We start from the raw sequence: 19,556 nt of genomic DNA on the forward strand, positions 1-19,556 counted from the left end.
AGCAAAAGGAGATTATTTTGGGGGGTAATTCCATTGAAACTGCTCTGAAATAACTTGACTTGGCATGTGCCTATACAAGGCTCCACAAAAGGCTCCTGGAATACTATTCAGTAATGGGGTAAAGCAAAGGGAAGAAGCAGGACAAAAAGCCTGTGCGTGTGAGTGCATGTGGGTGTGTGTGTGTGTGTGTGTGTGTGTGTGTGTGTGTGTGCGTGCGTGCGTGCGAACAGAAGCAGCAGTTTGTGGATGTGGCCACTGGATCTCTGGGTCAGGGGCTGGGAGCTGCTTGTGGAATGGCCTACACCGGAAAGTACTTTGACAAGGCCAGGTAACACACACAGAAACACGCTCATCTAAACACACACACACACACATTGTCCTTCAAAAGAAAACAACCTCACACAGAGACTCTCAGACATACATACATGCAGGTGCAAAGCAGCCCAGCCTGCCTCTGCACATATTAAGGTAGAAGACATGAAGTTATGCATGATATAATGTACACATGCTGTCATGTGACATTTCAGCCTGGAGCTTTGGATAAAATCATAACTGACAGGCCTGGTCTGGGATGATATTTAGGCAGCTGCTCAGAGCTGACCTCTGATCAGTTTTACCTTAAAATCAGGATGAATGAGGGTATCTGTTCCATAATCTGAGACTGACTCCAGGAAGGGATCAAGTGGTGAAAGAGGTCACTGATAGGGATTCATTTGTTTCTTCACCAAGGTGAAATTCAAATTCAGAGATTAATTAGATGAATGCAGTTTTCAATTTATTCTGCAGCAGTTTCTTTGATATTCAATCTTCAAGTGGCTTCAAACATATAGTTACATCACAACATATTAACAAGCCTGTAATGCACAGTTTTCAGATGCTATTCAATTTAATGTTAGCTGACTTGAACAGATCAGTCCTTGTGTATCCTTTGTTCTAGTGTGATCTAGAAAGAACCACGTGGGTTTTAGTCTGACAATAGACAGATAGAGCTGTGTGGCCTATAATATGACACAAAAACAACTGAGCTGATCCTTGACTTTCAGGAACGTAGCTTGACCCATGTCATTATGGACAGGACAGAAGGAGATGCTCTCAAAGGCAATTTTGGTTTTTGCACACAACAGACGCAGTGAAACAGGCAGCCTGGGAATGCCGTACTTGCAGTCTGAATTGGCTGCCCTTGATATCTTTCTTTCTCTCTCTCTCTCTCTCTCTCTCTCTCTCTCTCTCTGTCTCTCTCTCTCTCTCTGCATTCTGTTCGCACTTGATTGTTTCTGCTCTAATAATCACACATGCAAGAGCACAGTTGTCTTTGCCTCACCCTTTTCACCTCATCTGCTCTCCAAAAAATGGTAAAAATCCCATGCTGTGCTTATGTTTCATCTTTGCATACATAGTAGATTATACTTAATACACCTTGCATTCGATTGGATATGTTGCATGTGCTTGTGTGTGCCTGCAGAGGAGCGTGTGCATTTCCCCTGCGACGCTCGCAGCAGCTTGTCAAGCTAATTTGCTGTAACATAACAGCTCAAGACTCACTCAGAGGGCTGCATCACTGGTTTCATAACATAGTCTGGGGCAAGAACTGCTGAATGGCAACTATATCAACCCCTACTAGAGAGACATACTCACAATCTACACTGCAGGATCAACAAAAGAATTTCTCTTAGAGCAAAGCAGCAAATATAACCATCTACAAACTTTAATTATGGTGTAAGTCACATTTTATGTGCCTCCTGGTTAAAGTGTAGCAGGAAATCCTACAAATAACCAAACAGACCTCCAAGGGTTTCTGAGCTTGTGGTTTATTAAAAAACAATACATGAATGAACTCGTCAAATGCTCTTAACAGCAGTGCTGAGATGAGACTGAATAATTTATACTGTTCATCGTTTCATGCATGTGTGACTCTGGTTCAATAATTTACAGTTGTAAACATGTAAATATGAGATTACCGGATCAAACACAGGCAGAGTTCCTCATGCTTGTTCACGCTTTGCACCGAACCCAGGGGATAATGCAACATATCACAGAGGGAAGTGACTGGAAGGGGTTTGTTTGCTTTTGTGTGACAGTGTGGATTGGTTTGGGCTGTTTTCTGTTCTCATCTCACAAAGACAGGATGTAATAGGAGCACATACACATACACACACACACCTCATTGCACTGTCACACAAAAGCAAACAAACCCCTTCCAGTTACTTCCCTCTGTGGTATGTTGTATTATCCCCTGGTTCAGTGCAAAGCGTGAATGAGCATGAGGAACTCTGCCTGTGTTTATGTAATCTCATATTTACATGTTTACAACTACAGAGTATTGAACCAGAGTCATACAAAGATGAAACGATGAAGAGTATCAATTATTCAGTCTCATCTCAGAACTGCTGATAAGAGGATTTGACAAGTTCATTCATGTATTGTTTTTTAATAAACGACAAGAACTGCTGTGGTTGTATTGGATACCCTTATGATCCACATAGAGATGTATAGTAGCAACAATAATAATAATAATAATAATAATAATAATAATAATCATTGTAGCAGTGGTTATTGAGCAGGATCATGGGGGAATAGGCAGTCTTAGATTCTGACTCTACAGCTCCAGAAGCAGAAATATCTACAGAAAGTGACAGGAGGAGGAGAGAGATGAGAAAACACAAAACTAAGAGAGAGAGAAGACGTCAATTTATTAACATGCATTAATGGGATATGACTGCATACAGATGGCGAGGAGGACAGAAGAGCTCTAGGCCTATAGCAGCATAACTAGTGGATGGTTCAAGGCAAGCCAGCCCTAAATATAAGCTCTCTCAAAGAGGACAGCTTGATGTCTGCCTCCTGAACCCAGACTGGGAGCTGGTTCCACAGGAGAGGAGCCTGATAACTGAAGGCACAGCCTCCTATTCTACTTGTGGAGAATCTAGGACCACAAGTAAGCCTGCTTGTTTCATAATTTTTATTTCATAAAGCTATACACAGAGGTAGACAAAGTACATCACTTTATCACTTGAGTCAGAGTATAGGTCCTATACATCCTGGTCAAATAGGACTTTTTTTTTTTTTAGAGTTAAAGTACTGGAGTACTTGATTTTAAAAATACAGAAATATTCAAAAGTACATTTTTTATGTCAACTCCTATTGTTACACATTTACAGAACCTAATGACTCTGAAACAACCTATTGACAGACCAACTGACTGACTGTAGAACCTGTAAAATAAAAAGACTGTAGGATATGATACAAAGACTGAAGACATGGACATAAAAACCCAACTGAATCAACAAGTTGTTTTCGTATTTCTTTTTTTTTAGACAGTGATGAAGTTTGGTCATGGTAAAACACAGCAAACATTTCAAACTAAATAAACCTTTCTTTATGGTCTCTGGTGAACAATCTTCTGCCTCATCTTTATCTAATATAGTATCATTAGGACACTGCCAGGTAGGAACTGGCTGTGATTGTTTTTTCTCCTGTCTGTGATGAACACAGTGTGTGGTAATTCATAGAAATGTAGTGGAGTTAAAAGTACAATATTTGTCTTTTAAATGTAGTGAGGTAAAAGTCATAAGTTTAAAAAAAAACTGCTACTCAAGTAAAGTACAGATACTGGAAAAATATACTTAAGTACAGTATTCAAGTAAATGTACTTAGTTATTGTCCACCCCTGGATATGCAAAATGCCATTTCAAAACTACAAAGCCTGCTCTTACAATATCGTATTTTAACACTTGATAGTAGACTGCAATAAATGATACTATCTTTCAAATCAAGAAAATACATCTTTTGCTGAAATGAGGATCCATGAGTTTTTTCTTCTGTATATATCATGATGTGTAGTTTGATAAAAGAAGAGGACACCAATTCAGAAACCAATCTGCTAGCTCCTGTTTTGTTCCTTCTGTCTCAACCTCTTTTCTCTCCTTCTCTCAATCTATGCCTCTGTTGAATTCCTCTCTTCTCTTTGTTCTCTTCTTCCTCTCTTTTTTTTCTGTGCCGTGTGTTTTTTTCTTTGCACTCAGGGTTGGAATGCATGGTGTAATGTGGCGTGTCTCGGCCTATCTTCCAGGTTTAATGAGAATGTGTCTATTTGACTGGAAAGCTGTCAGGAGTCGTTACGCCATGGGAGCAACTAGCAGGGATGATCCGAGCACAGCAGGGTTGTGTGTGTGTGTGTGTGTGTGTGTGTGTGTGTGTGTGTGTGTGTGTGTGTGTGTGTGTGTGTGTGTGTGTGTGTGTGTGTGTGTGAGTGTGTGTGAGTGTGTGTGTGAGTGAGTGAGTGAGTGAGTGAGTGAGTGAGTGAGGGTCAGCTGTCACATCAAGTCTTATAGGAGGAATCAGAGTGTGGGAAGATGTGCAAGGGAAAATAGAACTGATATGGAAAATTACTTCTACTCATCTCTCTCCAATCATATGTCTATGAAAGCTCCACATTTGCTTAAAACCACTGAATCTCTCTCTCTCTCTGTTTGTAGCTACCGGGTGTTCTGCCTGCTGGGTGATGGAGAGCTATCCGAGGGCTCAGTGTGGGAGGCCATGGCTTTTGCCTCCTACTACCAGCTGGACAACCTGGTGGCCATATTGGACATCAACCGCCTGGGTCAGAGCGACCCGTCTCCGCTGCAGCACCATGTGGAGAAGTACCAGCGACGCTGTGAGGCCTTTGGGTGAGGGGAGTCGGAGGGTTGGTGTTGTGTCCTTTAGTGCTGAAACAATTGAACAATTACATTAGTCACACTAAAGACAATTAATCAACACCAATTTTCATAATTATTTAATTATTTGTTATTTAATCCACTTGTTCCAGATTGTAAATGTGTTGTATATCATTATGAATTGAATACTTCTCAGTTTTGTCAGACAAAACAAGCAATGTGAAGACATTGCCATGGTCTCAAGGAAATTGTGATGGGATTGGTCACTATTTGTTGTTTCTACAAATCAGTTTGTCAAAAAAAAAATTTTGTGTTTTGTCGGGATGAGACTTTGTGAGATACAGTTTACAAAGTAATATATAATTATCATGATATTTTTTTCATACCACTTTGTGAAAATGTTGTGCTACTTTAGGCTGGTGTCAAATCAAGCCTGTTGCATGTCATTCCTGCACCACATGCAGGGCATTCATATGAGGTAAAAAACGCCAAAATCTTGCAACACTATTAAATACTACAGTATCACCATAGGTGGGTATGTGATGGCTTTAGAAAATTCATTAAAGAGGCCCAATGTTCACAGCAACCTGCCTCAAGGACTGCATTTAAAGTTTGATCTCCTGTGTTTTGCAGCTGGCACGCCATCATTGTGGACGGCCACAGTGTGGAGGAGTTGTGTAAGGTGCTGAGTCAGCCCTGCCACCAGCCACTTGCCATTATCGCTAAGACCATCAAGGGAAAAGGCATCCCAGGTACAAAAATTAGTTACATGATGGTTAATTATGAGTGCAGTGTTATCCTGTCATGAGGTGAATTGTGAAGTGAAGTATTGACATGCTGTGTATCTGTTCCTAAATACGAAAGTGCAGTAATTCTGCTGTTTTATGTCTAGATGTCTCTCTTTCAGATTTGGATATCAAACTCTCAGTGACATAACCTATTTCAAGAAGAATCATTCAAAGCAATCATAACGCACAGCAGGTTTCGTAACGCAACACTGGGTGTGTGCTCCAAAAACCTGTTGCTAAATGATGACTAGGTAAAATTGTGACACCTGATTGGCAATAATAGATCTGTCAGAAGTTTTCATATCTGCCCTGGGAACCCGCCATCAGTGCAGAGTGGCACTAACTCACTGTAATCCTGGCAGCGCTTCAGGGTTTGAGCTGCTGAGGCTCAGTAATCCTTCAGAATGTGTAGGATACACTCACAGCATCAGCCCATTGTGCTGGAGTTGTGATAAGACTAAGCGGGAGTGTGTGTGACCACATGTTTATGTGTGTGCATATAAGAGGAGAATATCTTTGACTGCATAAGATTGTGTGTGGCCTCCTAACCTTTGACTTTTGAAGTAGCCTGTTGTGACCCACTGATGTGGAAGACTGTTGTGAGTGTGGCAGCCGACCATGGTTTATTTTAATGTATGTTGGCATGTGCATACACATGAATGAGGAAGAAGTGCGTATGCGTACTAAGAGGAATTGGGTTTATAGTGTATATATATGTACTTCTTATTTTCACCTCAACATCATTCATAACACACATTCACACAGGTCGTCTCTGGAAGCCGTAGTAAGAAACCAGTCTTCAGGATTATGCTTCATCAATTTAGTTTTACAAAATCTGCTGCTGTTAAGAATTCACAGACTTTTCACACTATAATCATTTCTTAAAGTCATATGTACTGTGTGTGTGTGTGTGTGTGTGTGTGTGTGTGTGTGTGTGTGTGTGTGTGTGTGTGTGCGCACACGCACGCATGTGTGTCTCTCAGTGGCTGAGGATAAGATGGGCTGGCACGGTAAACCTCTGCCCAAAGACATGGCTGAGAGTGTAATAAAGGAGCTGCAGAGCCGCATCATCAGCTGCAATAAGCGCCTCTATCCTGCTCTGCCCAGTGAGGACACATCCCCTGTCAGCCTCCGAAACATCCGCATGCCAAGTGCACCCAGCTACAAACCTGGAGACAAGGTATGATCAGGGGTGGCAGACATACTCAGTGGCACAATGTTTCAGACAGATTACCACAAAGCTTCAGACAAGATGGGACATAATAATCTGTGTGTTTAATAGTAGTAATTAACTGATTGGTTGCCTGTTTGTCCCTGTTTAAGCAGATTGCTACAAGGAAGGCGTACGGCATGGCTTTGGCCAAGCTTGGTCGTTACAATGAGCATGTAGTGGCTCTGGATGGAGACACCAAGAACTCCACCTTCTCCGAACTCTTTAAAAACGAACACCCCAACCGCTACGTGGAGTGTTACATCGCAGAGCAGAACATGGTAAGATACAGAGGTTGGCTCTCTAGCTAGAAGGCTGGTGCGGTTTTGGGCCAGAGCCCAAACTGAGACGAAATATATGGAATTCAAGTGTTTCTAAAACAACAGACATTATAATTACTATACCTGACAGTGAGGTTCAGTGAAGTAACAGCTGTCCAGCTGATATTCTTCTGTAAGTAATTATTTCTGATTTATCCATCTGAATGAAGAAGATTCCTAACTTGCTACATGTGTACAGACTGTTTAGTCCAAGAAAAAGCTAGTCTTAGTGAGGACAGATGTTACAGTCTGTCAACATGAAGTACATCAGAGAGGCTATTAAATCTTAAATTTAAATTTGATTATTTCATTTCACATGTAAAATATCAGATTCATTGTATCTCATAAATATTAACAGTTTTGCAATAAGTCTGTGTCTGTTGTGCCACAGTTTACCTACTACTAGTTATTGCAGTTGTGAGTGTTGTAGCTGTCACATCATCCCTTGAGTAGCATTAACACTCAAGGAACACTAGAACACTGGATAACTCTTCTAGTGTTCATACACAAAGTGCAGCTGAGGCTGAGGAGAAGGTGATTGGTTTTGAGTTGTCAAAACTCCAGCAACAACAATTGGCCACAAGCTGAAACGCTTTGGTCTGACAATAAGAGTTGCTTTCTATAGTTGTAACTGCCTCAGACATTTGCCCTTTTGTTAAATGATAACAATTAATCCTGAGGGGGACATGAATGTGTCCAACAAATTCTATGGCAGTTCACTCAGTAGTTGTCAAGACAACGTGTATGTCTGTACAAGGATTTGTGCCAATCCATCAAATAGTGGTGGACAGACCAACATTGTCGTCATTCTACTATTGTATCAAACATGTCAGTAAACTGTTCTTTGAGCTTTGTTAAAAAGATGAGGTTCAAATGTCCATTACAGTGATAGATTAATAACATGTTGTCCACATTTGCATTAGGGAGAGCAAAAATATAAGTACACGTACATTCTCATCACTAACAGCTAATAATAGCAGCGGTGCTGCCACTTGTCACTGTCTAGCTAGAGAGACATGTTAAAAACAACTGCGGTTTCTTCTGTGCATGAACAAGAATCTGCTGAAGGTTCCTACAAAGATTACTGTCTCTCACACACATGTCTAAAGCTCATGTTTTCCCCCATCCCACCTTATTTGCTTTGCTTTGTTTCTCTCTCTCTCTCTATCTCTTTCATCTCTCCTGCAGGTGAGTGTGGCGATAGGTTGTGCCGTGCGGGACCGTAATGTGGTGTTTGCCAGCACCTTTGCCACGTTCTTCACTCGGGCCTACGACCAGCTCCGCATGGCTGCCATCTCTGAGAGCAACATTAACCTCTGTGGCTCCCACTGTGGAGTCTCTATTGGTCAGTGCCTGCCTCTCTCTCCATAAATCATGGCCCTGATTTAAATTACCTTTGACCTTTGAGTGTTCTGACCTAAATTTATGGTAACATTAGGTAGCATTTAGCAGGATCAGTAGGAGAACCTTGATATTACTGATTGAAAATTTGAAACATTCTGTTAGTTTATTATATAGTTATTGCTTTTTATCATCAGTATTCAAAAGATTTGCTCTTCAATATTAAACCAACCACCACCTCAGTGACCTTTGACCCATAGATAGAAGTAGCTTCATCCATTATGACCTTCAATGTGACTCTCATAACACATTTTTCTTAAATTAAATTTAGTGCATTACTGCGTAGGGATTGCTTCAGTCCTCTGAAGGATATAAAAGTCAAACTGATAATATCTTAGAAATTAGTAGCTCTGTAAGAGTAAATCCAAAATGTGCACAGTGCATGTTGAATGACAGTCAACCCAAGTTGACCTTTAAAACAAGCTAGAAGATATTTCATTCTTTGTTTTTCATCACGTTTTGGCTTCTTTAATGTCACTGCAGTGGGTTGTACCTCTCCTCAGTGTATTTTGGTTTTAATTTCCCTGAATCCTAAACTTTTTTGCCCCATCTTCTCACCTCCTCTGTTACTTTTGTCCATCTTCCTCTTCTGATGTCAGCACTTCTCCCCTCCTCCCTCCTACTCTGTCTCTGTGTGTCGTGGACAACAGAATGGCCTGGTTCTCTTTCACCTCCTTCACCTCCTTTTCCTCCTCCCCTCTCTCTTTCTCCTCCAACTCCTCAGGTATATTGCATGCCCACTTTTGTATACTGAATGCATGCCAGTCTACTTGAATTTATGTACCAACCTATAGTAAACATGTGCGTGTGACTGTAACTGACTTTTGTCTGTTTGCTGCTGTATATACGTGTGTATATTTAGGTGAAGATGGGCCCTCTCAGATGGGTCTGGAGGATCTGGCCATATTCAGAGCCATTCCCACTGCAACTATCTTCTACCCAAGTGACGGTGTCTCCACTGAGAAAGCTGTGGAACTTGCTGCCAACACAAAGGTACTCATAGTCACCTGTGGTAAGAAATAGGGAAAAAAAGGAAAATATTAAAAGTAGAGGCACATGTAGATTATTTCTGATTTGTTCCAGGGTTTGTGTTTTATCCGAACAAGTCGCCCAGAGAACAACATCATCTACAACTGCAACGAAGATTTCCATATTGGACAGGCTAAGGTTTGTGTCAGCTTTTTTCTACCTCCATCCAATTTTGCTGTATAATCTAAATAAAATCTATGTTTTTTACAAGCATTTTTTCTGCTCTTTAAACTTTTATTTTGTTTTTATCCCTCATGATCATTACCACAACACAATTATGACTATGGGAATGTTTCCTTATGTACAGTATATCCACATATGTCCACACACACATCTATCTCCCCTTCCCACTCAGGTTGTGTATAAAACCAATGATGATCATGTGACTGTGGTTGGAGCAGGAGTGACCCTTCACGAGGCTTTGGCTGCTGCTGAACAACTGAAGAAAGGTACAGACATACAGACAGACAGACAGACAGACAGACAGACAGACAGACAGACAGACAGAGAGATAGATAGATAGATACTTTATTTATCCCCTAGGGGAAATTCATGTGTCCGTTAGCTCATTGTTGATAATAATAATAATAAAAACAATGACCTGAGCCTCCTGAGGAAAAAGAGCCGGCTCCGCCCCTTCCGGTAGATGGCATCCGTATTCAGGGACCAGTCCAGTTTACTGTCCAGGTGCACACCTAGGTATTTATAAGTGTGTGCCACCTCAATGTCCTTCCCTCGAATGTTGAGTGGCTGAAGGGTGGGCCTAGACCTCCGAAAGTCCATGACCATCTCCTCGGTCTTGGAGGTGTTCAGAAGGAGGCAGTTCTTGTTGCTCCATTCTCTGAAGGCCATTGTTGTATTTAAAGTCAGCAATATACAGGGTGAACAGGAACGGAGCCAGAACAGTCCCCTGTGGAGCCCTAGTGCTGCTCATCACTGTCCCTGAATCACAGTTACCCAGCCTGACGTGCTGTCGTTGTCAGGTAATCCACATTCCAGGACGTGAAGCAGGGATCCACCCCCATGCCTTCCAGCTTGTCTTTCAGAATGGGGGGTTGGATGGTGTTAAATGCACTTGAGAAATCAAAGAACATAATCCTCATGTAACCATCTGGCTCATCCAAGTAAGAATGGGCCCTGTGGAGCACGTAAAGGCATCATCCACTCCAATATGTTCTTTGTAGGTGAACTGTAGGGGGTCAAGTGCATGTTCAACCTGTGGCTTCAGAAGGTGGATAAGCAGCCGCTCCAGGCTCTTCATGATGTGTGATGTGAGGGCCACCGGTCTATAGTCATTTATCTCAGCAGATCATCCCACTTTAGGTACTGGAACAAGACATGATTCACTGGCCTCTGGGGTCCAGTTCCTGAATGAGCAGGTGGTCACAGCCTGCCTCATTACACAGGGTTTGTAGGAAGGCTGAAGAAAAAACAGATTATGGCAGTGTAGGCCTCCTTGACATTTGCATACAACAGATCAAGTGTCTTATTTTCCCTTGTGGGACAGTCAACATACTGAGTGAAGCCAGACAGGTGAGAGGTGAGAGTGACATGGTTAAAATCCCCCGATATTGCAATGAATGCATCAGGGTGCCAGTCCTCCACCTTTATTCTTACCACTTGCTCTGGCATCTCTGTCCGCTCGTATTGCAGTGAAGCCGGGTAAATCCACACAACGGTCTGGAGTGTTGTTGTTTAACCAGGTCTCCGTGAAGCACATGAGAGTACACTCACGATATGCTCGCTGGTTCTTCAAAGTGCCTCCAGTTCATCACACTTGTTAGCCAGGGAGTTGAAATTTCGCATGAGGATCAATGGTAGAAAAGGCTTATATCTCCATCTCCTACCCTTTAGCTTAGCCCCGGCTCTGCATCCACAGAACGGCTTCTTCAGCTCAGCTGGTATGGGACGTTTAACTCCGTATCTGGTACACTTTAAAGCCAGGAGTTCTTCCTTTGTGTACATTATTTTCTCCATCGGAAGACGAAACAACAACGTAGAATAAAAAACATCAATCGATAAAAATATACATATATATACGAATATTTTGCAAAAAACTACGAACTTTGCGGGCTTGTTGTCAGCGCATCATTTGAATAATGTATACCATCTGCAATGCATATCTGGTAAACTTTAAAGCCAGAGTTCTTCCTTTGTGTATATTATTTTCTCCATCGTCAGAATGTTGGGTCTGAGCTCTGCCTCATGAGCTGGACACCATAAATGTTGGATCCTCGGTTGTCTATTAATTTATTGGCTATCATAAATTAAGAAAATATAATATTAAAAATATTAATATCAAATAATAACTTTAAAATGAATTAAAGTCATCAGGTGCACCAGCCTAAACCAATATTGTTTCAGTCTCAAATTATTACTATTAATCTGGAACTCTTAATAATTACCTTAATAACTATAACCAAATTACCATATCAACAGTTAGTTAAATTGAAGGATTGGAATTCTACTAAGTAGAGGTTGGCAATATTCACACTTGTGCACATTACACACACGAGTGGTTATACTTAAAGACATTAATTTACAATGGACAGAGTAAAAACACAATGTCTAATCTAGTATATCCAGGTGTGTGTGTGTGTGTGTGTGTGTGTGTGTGTGTGTGTGTGTGTTTGTGTGTGTGGGGACAAAGGCAAAGGCAAGATGGCCGATTCAAAGTAGTCACTGTGACCACATGACCTGAACAAAGAAGACTATACAAGATGGCGGTAAACAAAGAAACTACTCAAAATGGCCGCTGAGATCACCTTAGTGTGTGGGGGAGGGAAGGTGTGAGTTTCTTTGTTAGCCTAGCTCATGTATGAGTTTCTTTGTTAGCCTAGCTCATGTAATCTAAAGGTACCAGGTTACAGGGAGTTAGCTTCATGCAGGTTCTAGAACTTAGACGTACTACAGGTATGTGTGTGAACATACAAGTACTCAATTAAATGTATGACTGACCTCAACCTAAGCAAACATTTCAACAACGAGACATTAATCAATATGTACATTAACAAAGTTAAGCCTTCTGCTGCTTAGCTGTGCTGTGCTATGCTGTGCTAGGAGAGGTTAGGCCCAGTCAGTTAACATTACCCAGTCCTTTGAACAAAACAAAGAGGTCCTTTCCAGTGGTGTTGTAAAGTCCAGTGAGTTGGGTGGCTTCCTGTATATACAGGTGTGTGTGTGTATGTGTGTTTGTGTGTGTGTTTGTGGGGACAAAGGCAAAGGCAAGATGGCCGATTCAAAGTAGTCACTGTGACCACATGACCTGAACAAAGAAGACTATACAAGATGGCGGTAAACAAAGAAACTACTCAAAATGGCCGCTGAGATCACCTTAGTGTGTGGGGGAGGGAAGGTGTGAGTTTCTTTGTTAGCCTAGCTCATGTAATCTAAAGGTACCAGGTTACAGGGAGTTAGCTTCATGCAGGTTCTAGAACTTAGACGTACTACAGGTATGTGTGTGAACATACAAGTACTCAATTAAATGTATGACTGACCTCAACCTAAGCAAACATTTCAACAACGAGACATTAATCAATATGTACATTAACAAAGTTAAGCCTTCTGCTGCTTAGCTGTGCTGTGCTATGCTGTGCTAGGAGAGGTTAGGCCCAGTCAGTTAACATTACCCAGTCCTTTGAACAAAACAAAGAGGTCCTTTCCAGTGGTGTTGTAAAGTCCAGTGAGTTGGGTGGCTTCCTGTATATACAGGTGTGTGTGTGTATGTGTGTTTGTGTGTGTGTTTGTGGGGACACAAACAAAGGCAAGATGGCCGATTCAAAGTGGTCACTGTTACCACATGACCTGAACAAAGAAGATTACACAAGATGGCGGTAAACAAAGAAACTACTCAAAATGGCTGCTGGACCACCTGGGGTGTGTGAGAGGGAAGGTGTGAGTTTCTTTGTTAGCCTAGCTCATGTTATCTAAAGGTACCAGGTTAGAGGGGGGGTGGTTAGCTTCATGCAGGTTCTAGAACTGAGACGTACTGCTATGTGTGTGAACATACGAGTACTCAATTAACTGTATGACTGACCACAACCTAAGCAAACATTACAACAACAAGGCATCAATCAACAAGTACATTAACAAAGTTAAGACTTCTGCTGCTTAGTTATGCTGTGCGGTGCTATGCTGTGAAAGGTTAGGCCTAGTCAGTTAACGTTACCCAGTCCTGGAAACAAGCAAAGAGGTCCTGTCCAGTGTTGGTGTAAAGTCCAGTGAGTTAGGAGATTTCCTAGTGGAGTAAAGTCCTGTCTGGCTGTGTTGCTTTGCAGTTATCTCCTTTGTTCTCCTCACAGAGTTAGCTGTTCCGTGCTAACTCTGCTACAACTCCTGTTGCTTGGAAAACCAGCTGGCCTTGTGTCGTAGCTGCTGATTCTGACGAGGATTTGGTTCACTCACAGTTAATCCGAAGCAGGTCGCTGCTATTGAGGAGAAGAGCGTTGGCAGGTTGCTGGTAGCAGGCTGGTGAGAGAGCTGGTTTCTCAGGTAGCAGGGCTGACCTGGGCTGGGGCCTTGTTGCCCTTTGAAGAACTGAAAGGAAAGAGCTGGAGCTGCTCTCCAGAGCAAGCCAAAGGAGAAGAGAAGAGGGCCAGAGATCTGGTTTTGTTTGGTGACACCCTTGGGGGGTCACATGTCACACGCTGACCCACACTGGCTGGCCAGTAAGGTCCGTGGGGGGAAGGGTCGTCCCCAGGTGTGAACGGTGAGGAACTGTGGAGTGTGAGTTCCTTTGTCCAGTGGAGCAAAGAAACATTTGGTCTCTTGAATGATTGAGTCCCAACACTTGTGTTTTCTTTGTCTAATATTTAAATTTGTTTGATGATCTGAAACATTTAAGTGTGACAAACATGCAAAAAAATAAGAAATCAGGAAGGGGGCAAACACTTTTTCACACAACTGTATATATACGGACTTGCTGCCACTTGTTGCAAGCGCATCATTTGAGAGACAGCAAGAAAGAAAATGAAACCAACTCACATCAGCATGCAAACATATTGTGCTTTATGGTCTCCGTCTATAATTTGAAGAATATAGTCTTTCATAACATGCATCCTCCACCTCACTCTTGCCTCCCTCAGAGAGAATCAACATCCGTGTGATCGACCCTTTCACCATCAAACCCCTGGACTCCAAGACCATCAGTGACAATGCCAGGGCAACCAGAGGACGCATCATCACAGTGGAGGACCACTACTATGAAGGTGAGGAGTCTGACAACATTGCAAAGTTCGAAAAATACTTCCTAAACAAAACAATTTGGTGGCAGAATAAATATCTTTAAAACGTCCTAAGCTTGAAGGTGAATTTCAGCCTACAGTACCCAGGGTTCAACTCTGACCTATAAACTTTGTCCTTAACTTCTGCCTGTCTTCACTACTGACTCTCCATTAAAGCAAATAATACAGTATGCTGTATTCAGAATTGAAACTTCAAATAGTTTTTTAAACCTGATTTGAGAAAACAGTGAGGCTCTGGCACTGTGAATTTTATAAGAGAGGGCTCTCAATCAAATTAATAACAAAAGATGAGAAAGAAGTGTGGTGATGATATGGTGTAAGCACAAGATCATGGGAGTTGTTGTCTTCATCACCAATGTCGTCAGTTCAGTCAGTAGATGTCTCCTCCTTACCTAAACAAACAAACCCAGTGATTTAATCTGATAAAAACACTGAATAAAACTGTTTTAAGTTAAAAATCAGTATTTCTCTCGTTCTGATTGGTGATGACACAGGACGTCTCTAAGGGACTGTGAGCCGAGCTGCTCAATTGCTCAATTTGTTGCTCTGATAAATAAACCTTCAGACGCCCAACGACTAAAATCTTTCATCTAGATAAAATATATAGTTTAAAATGATCAAGATCCAAAAAGTCCATTTTGACCGCTTCTGGCGGGCAACCACAACAGTGACACATGTGCAAAGGGATATTACACCATGACATGGACCATTACCTTGAATAGAACTACAGGCTTCTCTAGGTTTGGAAATTGCTCGAAACACTTGTGACAATGTAACTACCCTACTCAAAAAAAATAACATCTGTATAGTCTACTTTAAACATTATAATGCTGAAAAGTTACAGATTATGTTAAAAATTATGATTTGATATTGATTTGATATACTAAATATTTATCTATCATAAAATTACATGAAATGCATGGAAATTAACAAGGTAATTTCAAATCCCAAGAAGTGTCTGGATTCAGAATGTTGCTGCATGATACCAATTGTATGTCATCTACACTGAAGTTCTGTATTAATTTAAACACATTTTTCAACAGGTCCAAATAATATAAAGCAACATAAAGTCCCACTGTACTACATAAACTAAATTTGATGATCATATACAATTAAACTCAAGGAGAGTTGTGTTTAATTGTAACCATCAGGCATAAAGATTAATATGCAGATGCTTGTGTGTTTATGCTGCCTGTGTGTCAGCTCATGAATGAACAAAGGGCAAAGGTCCATCTGCAGATAGACTGAGTGAGCCAGAGAGACAAAGAGAGAGGGTGGGAGAAACAAGACTGAAGTACAGTTTAGGGATGCTGTACATTGCAGAGAACTGGGCTGAACATTGTGGGTGTGAAGAGAGACATGGAGGATACAGAAGAAGTGAAATAGATTAAAAAACAGTATATGGAAGAGGGAGGGAACAGGAGGAGCTGGGAGAGCCTGTCAAGGTTTCTTAATTTAAGCTCTGGCCTTTGGGCCTTCGCTGACCCACATACAGCACCAGCATGACAGAAATGAGAGTCCAAACCTCTCCTCATCTCTTCTTATGTGTTTGTGTTGTATTTTTGTTGTCATATATATGTAGTGGCTTTATCTATCCTGTGAGATTACATCTGTCTGTTTGCCATGATAGAGCAAAACAAAAAAGAGAGAAGGCACTGTTGTGTTAATGCCTTAGCACCCCTGCCTACACACACACACATGCAAATGCACACCTATATATTCACATGATGATGATTCGTCAGTAGCTTTGTAGGAGATGGAGTATGTGCATGTGTGTGGACATGTAAGCTGTGCAGCAGGTTATGTTCAAAAGAACAGATGAATACGTGTAAAAGCACAGCCTACTGACCAATCAATTCTCTTGGAAAATGACATCACATATGCACAGAGGATCCCGTGGACCTTGATAAGAATACATGTAAGCAACACATTAATTTAATGGAACACACAAATGTCATTATACTCAGATCAACTCTTGCCCAAATGATGGGGCACTGATATTATAACCCTATTAAATTGCACATTCACAGTCTGTGATTTTTGCCAGCTGTCAATCCTGCATTTGTGCTGTTGTTAGTTCTTAGTAAAAATATATCCTGGTATGTTGAACTTGCTTCGTAGTACAGACCTCAGGAGTTGAGCTGTCAAAATCTCCTGGAAGCTTTAAGTGAGTTTAACGCTAACATCATCAGCAGCTTTTAATCATTGTTAACATAATGTAGTTGAGGTTATACTCTCTTGTCAGTAGTAGAAAAACAGAAAACCACAGTGCCATTTTTCATCTTTTAAAAAGACTAAAACCATCTTTCTATGAGAAATTACACCAGTGACAGCTAGTGCAAAGCAGATGTATGTGGTGCATAACTTTGGCTTCCCATGAAGTAAATATTACTGTACTGCTGTACTAATATTCCCAGTGCAGTGTTTTACTAGTTGAGAGCAATGTAATACACCCTAAAAATCTGTGTTCTTACCCTGTACTTCAGAGTGTGTCAGTACACAGTAACATCACTGTTTGGTTCAACCACAGAGGTAGTGAAAAGCTGCTTTGCAGCCTAGTGCCAGCAATGTATGACACAAGATGTAAGATGTTTGAGAGCTTTTAAATACTGCTGCAAATTTCTTTCTTCACAGATAGTTACAAAGTATATTTTCCAAGGAATTTATCTTCTTTAAACTTTCTCCAGAGCCAACTTCTATACTCTAAATACTTTGATCAGTAGTAAGTAGCTATTTCATTTGTGTCAGGTGTCATTTTCCAAAATGAACAGACCCCAAACTCATACAGGGAGACTATAATATGCAATCCTGAAACAGTGCATTTCTCTTTCTGTTTCTCTCCTACGCACACCAGTTGTCAACTAGTAGATCAACCAAGGGGTGGGAAAATGTAGGAGGGAAGGAAAAAGAACAAGTAATAACTTTCTCTTTTCCTCATTCCTCAGCTTTCATGTTCACTCAATCAGAAATGTTTGAGTGACAGTTTTGAGTGAAAAGTCAAAAAAAAAAGGAGAGGGGGAGGGAAAGGAAAGGAGAGAAGAGAGTCTTAATGGGGTGGAAGTCAGACAGAAGAGAAATGAGAAAGTCAAGGGAGAGCAGCGTCAGACCTGTCATTCCACATCACATCATTGCAGAGCTTAATCATCCATGGTGTGAAAGATTTAATATGACAGAAGGGTGGAAATCAATAGAAGGAGAGTTGGGAGATCAAAGCAGAAATGAGAGACTTCAATCAGAATATCAGGAAAAATTCTTGAAAAAAGATTTTGTGTGTCTGATTTTGGTGAATCCTTGAAGCAACAGTTGTGACTGCTCTATTCTGATTCCCCAGGTGGTCTAGGTGAGGCAGTGTGCTCTGCGGTAGTGAACGAGACTGGTTTCACTGTTCACCGCCTGGCAGTTTCTCAGGTACCACGCAGCGGTAAGCCCCAGGAGCTGCTCCGAATCTTTGGCATTGACCGTGACGCCATCGCTCAGGCTGTGCGTAAGGTGCTCAGCAGCTCCGCCAATGCCAAGTAAGAACACTGCAGCAGGGGCAGCAGTGGCAACAACATGTTAAAGGACTCCATGGTAAACTGGAGATTACCATTGAGGCATCAAACATTCAAATAAACCAACACAGAAGGAGGGGAAGCACTTCTGGCCTACTTACGCTCTCCTCCCCAGAAAACAATCCAAAGCATTTGGTTGAAAAATAAAAAATATACCATCATTTTTCTCTTTAACTTTGATCAATGTGATTTGACAACCTTACCCCAGATTTTTGCCCTATCAGTTTTTGAGTTCAGTAAGCACACCTCTGTCCCTTGTCTCACACACACACACACACACACACACACACACACACACACACACACACACACACACACCTCCACCCTCTAACTTTTCCTACCTCCCAGAGGAAGTTCTGGTACTGCTGTGGTGTTTCAGTAAAAGCAGTGAACGTGGTTTTGAGTAAAGTGAAGTCTTTTTATAATTTCTGTGGAACCCCTCTCACTTCTTCAGCGCAGCATTCTGAGCGTCTGTGCTCAGTACAACTTTGTAAATCCCACCCCAGTAGAGCCAGCAGGTTGTGGAGGAACTCTGGTTTGGTCTGTTTGAGAACTGACTGTTTTTAACCTTTTTAACACTGACTTGGATGGGACTGCTTCACACCAATAAAGGGATGGTTTCTTCACAAAACTTGTATCTGACCTCTTTCTTTTGGGTTGTGGTGGCATGAAACAATGATCAAATGTCACACTGAATGACTAAAAAATAAATAAATATAAAAAAAAAACAAGCAAACTAATATTAATTTTAGATCAAAATTAAGTCAGCTCACATCATGGAAAACAATGAATTTTTCAAGGTTGTGCACTGAGTATTCAACTAAGGAAAATAATTTTCCATCTCTGCCACATCCATACTTTCTTGGAGGACATTATGACATCTTATACTGTATTGTTGGTTAACCCATGGCTGAAACTTTTGATGAAGACCTCTTACTTTTAGTCAAGCTAGCAGCATAGCTCTAGTGATGCCAACAACAGTTAGTTAGTTTCTACTCTAGTTTTCATCAAGTGCCAGCAACAGTTTTCATTCATTTTAAGTTTTCACTTGTTCATAACACAACGAAACGATGAATGAAACCAAATTCTTGTCACCTTGCTAACTATATTCATTTAAAATGTTAACATTATCTTCAGAATGTAGCACAGCATAACACTAATATAAGTAGGCTAGCAGGTGTAAGTGCATTAGGGGCTGTCAGGGACATTATCTAGAATTACCATGCATATACACATATGAAACCATACTCATTCACATTCTATACTAAAAACCTCACACTCATACAAGTGAAAAGGTTTTACACACACTACTGAAACCCTCTCACACACACAACTGAAAAGTTATACTCACACATACAC

The 19,556-nt window shown here is 41.2% G+C and overlaps 1 protein-coding gene across 2 annotated transcripts in view; it reads left to right on the plus strand.

The window, feature by feature from the left end:
- Nucleotides 1-18,803, plus strand: part of tkt (transketolase) — a 22,925-nt gene extending 4,122 nt beyond the window's left edge. Inside the window, exons 4-15 of one of the 2 annotated variants that reach the window (XM_022743593.1) lie at nt 231-328; nt 4,476-4,667; nt 5,071-5,133; nt 5,289-5,407; nt 6,427-6,623; nt 6,770-6,934; nt 8,162-8,318; nt 9,237-9,367; nt 9,458-9,541; nt 9,759-9,852; nt 14,488-14,610; nt 17,978-18,803. In XM_022743593.1, coding sequence (XP_022599314.1) covers nt 231-328; nt 4,476-4,667; nt 5,071-5,133; nt 5,289-5,407; nt 6,427-6,623; nt 6,770-6,934; nt 8,162-8,318; nt 9,237-9,367; nt 9,458-9,541; nt 9,759-9,852; nt 14,488-14,610; nt 17,978-18,165 — 1,611 coding nt within the window. In that variant the 3' untranslated portion in view covers nt 18,166-18,803. The remainder of the gene's footprint in view (nt 1-230; nt 329-4,475; nt 4,668-5,070; nt 5,134-5,288; nt 5,408-6,426; nt 6,624-6,769; nt 6,935-8,161; nt 8,319-9,236; nt 9,368-9,457; nt 9,542-9,758; nt 9,853-14,487; nt 14,611-17,977) is intronic. The other variant, XM_022743594.1, reaches the window with a different exon arrangement.
- Nucleotides 18,804-19,556: the final 753 nt, after the last annotated feature.

Source organism: Seriola dumerili, unplaced genomic scaffold (assembly GCF_002260705.1).
Source record: "Seriola dumerili isolate Sdu_G_001 unplaced genomic scaffold, Sdu_1.0 BDQW01000070.1, whole genome shotgun sequence".
Classification (NCBI taxonomy): Eukaryota; Metazoa; Chordata; class Actinopteri; order Carangiformes; family Carangidae; genus Seriola; species Seriola dumerili.